The 2,152-nt window shown below is 27.0% G+C and overlaps 1 protein-coding gene across 13 annotated transcripts in view; it reads right to left on the bottom strand.

Annotated features, from left to right (window-relative positions):
• LOC107638354 (nucleotide-sugar uncharacterized transporter 3) overlaps positions 1-2,152 on the bottom strand; it is a 12,152-nt gene that overhangs the window by 5,410 nt on the left and 4,590 nt on the right. For 6 of the 13 annotated variants that reach the window (XR_002360459.1, XR_001619785.2, XM_021120316.1 and 3 more), the window contains 3 exons: positions 1,742-1,818; positions 705-866; positions 435-568 (listed from right to left, as the gene is read on the bottom strand). Coding sequence is in view for 11 of the 13 variants with exons in the window: in XM_021120316.1 (XP_020975975.1) it covers positions 435-568; positions 705-866; positions 1,742-1,818 (373 nt within the window). In the remaining 2 variants the exon portion in view is untranslated. The remainder of the gene's footprint in view (positions 1-434; positions 569-704; positions 867-1,741; positions 1,819-2,152) is intronic. The other 7 variants (XM_021120317.1, XM_016341590.2, XM_021120319.1 and 4 more) reach the window with 4 other exon arrangements.

The raw sequence follows: 2,152 nt of genomic DNA, 5'->3' as shown, positions 1-2,152 counted from the left end.
TAATTGTTGATCTTTATTCAACAGTAGAGACTTTTTGCACTAAGTGAAAGGGCCTTAGTTTAACACTCATTTATAATATATTTTTATAATATATACATATATAGGATGTGAATTGATCGGCTAGGATTAACACTCAACCCGTATTTTATTCGATTTGCGCTCGAATTTGCTCTGCTAGCGAATCAAGTTGACAACCCTATTTAACCGAATAGAATAAAATTAAATACTCGTAAATAGAATCCATGCTATCATCCCTAATTTCAGTTGTAGTGTCGCAGAAGAAAGAACATAAAAAAAATGGAATAAGTTGTTCTTTGCATAAATGATCACATCTTCAAAGTAAAAAATATTTTATTAAACGACACCCTAAACAATAGCAAAAGAGAATTATCCAACATACTATTTAGTGAAAAAACACAAGAGGATTTCCTTACCTTATAATAACAATATTTGAATGTCTCTTTCCACCTATAAAATACTCCATCATCATTGTGAAGGCAATAGTAGTTCGCCTCAGGGTAGTATACATAGGAACATTTATCCCACGGACAGCTTCCATCGTCACAACCTTTCACCAATTTGTCCAATTAGTAAAAACATATTTTTTATTATCTATAAAAAAAAATTTTTAATTATAAAATTCTAAGCTAAAATTTGATTCAATGATAAAAAGCTACCAAATAAGCAAATGTATGAATACTTACAACATATAGCAAATAAGGTAATGCAAGAGGAAGTGTTTGAGCTAATGTCCTAGATGGCACAAACATCACTGGATTGTAAGAACTGCTCTTAGATTCCGCAGTTGTGAAAGAAATTATCATCAACGATTTCAAAACATAGAGAATGACAAATGCACACGCCATCTGAAACCAACATGGTGAGATACAAATTATTAGGTGGAAAAAATTATTGAGAGAAAAAAAATTGATTAAGAAGAAATGTATAAAGTTTGTTCCATGTCAAATTTAGTCCTTTATTGTGAAAATTTGATATCTTTGCACTAAAATATACTATAAGTAGGCTACTAATATTAAGTGAAATAAACCATAATAGAATTATTAATTTAGTTTAAAAAGATAAAAAATTAAATTTGTTATTAGTCAAAAAATTTTTACTATATATCAAATATTGTGTTCATTAGTTTCACTTTATTGTGAAAATTAGCTAGATTATAATACTAATAGTATATCATAGGGTTATTATTATTAATGTATTAACTAAATTTTAATGTTTATTATTTATATATTTAAAAATTATTTATTTGGTTTCATAATACATGATATTTTTAAATTTGAATAATTTATTAATTAGTTTGTATTTATTTATTAAAAAAGAATTTGAATAATTTATTAATTAGTTTGTATTTATTTATTAAATAAAGAATATTAACACAATGAATAAAAAATAATTAAAAAATATTGCTTAAAGAATAATAAAGACAAATAAACTCCTAACCAATTTAAATTTAGAGACAACTAGGTCCCTGTCCATTTTTGCACCTGACACGTCAGCAATTTTCGTCGAATTTTCGCCGTGAAACTGACAGAAGGACCGGGTTGGCAGACGGAATACAGGGTCAGGGATCGTAATGGAAGGGGTTTTTGGTTAAGAATCGTCTTGTCATTTTGAGAAATGGACAGGAACCGGGTTGGTACTTTACTCTATGAAACAATGCAATAATATAGGAAAAGGATAATATTCATAGATATAATAACCCATAGTGAATTATAAAAAGCACCTGAGAAAGTGACATTACAGTTGTGAATGGGAACCTATATGAAGACAGGGCTGCTTTATTAAACATGATCAATAGAACTGCATAAAATAAACAAAATCAATAAAGAAAAATAATATTTGCATTATTTTCTTATATTTTTTTATGATATAAAAGAATTTTTTTTAAGTTGTTTTATTAATCACTTTTAATACTACAAATAATAAGATTCTTCGTCAATAAAATATGAGTCAATTGCTAACTATTTTTATTTTTTTGAATTTTTCAGTGCTTAATTTGTTAAAGTATGAGTCCCTTGTGTCTTTTAATGAGTTTTGAGTCCAATCATATATAATGATCTTCACTCTTATAAAGTGTTGAGACATGAATCAAGTAAGGGGAAAAAAAAAACGAAATGAGTAAAATAGAAATAAG

This window comes from Arachis ipaensis, chromosome B04 (genome assembly GCF_000816755.2).
Source record: "Arachis ipaensis cultivar K30076 chromosome B04, Araip1.1, whole genome shotgun sequence".
NCBI lineage: Eukaryota > Viridiplantae > Streptophyta > Magnoliopsida > Fabales > Fabaceae > Arachis > Arachis ipaensis.
The sequence above is the reverse complement of the archived record's forward strand: the minus strand, read 5'-3'. Positions and strand labels throughout refer to the sequence as shown.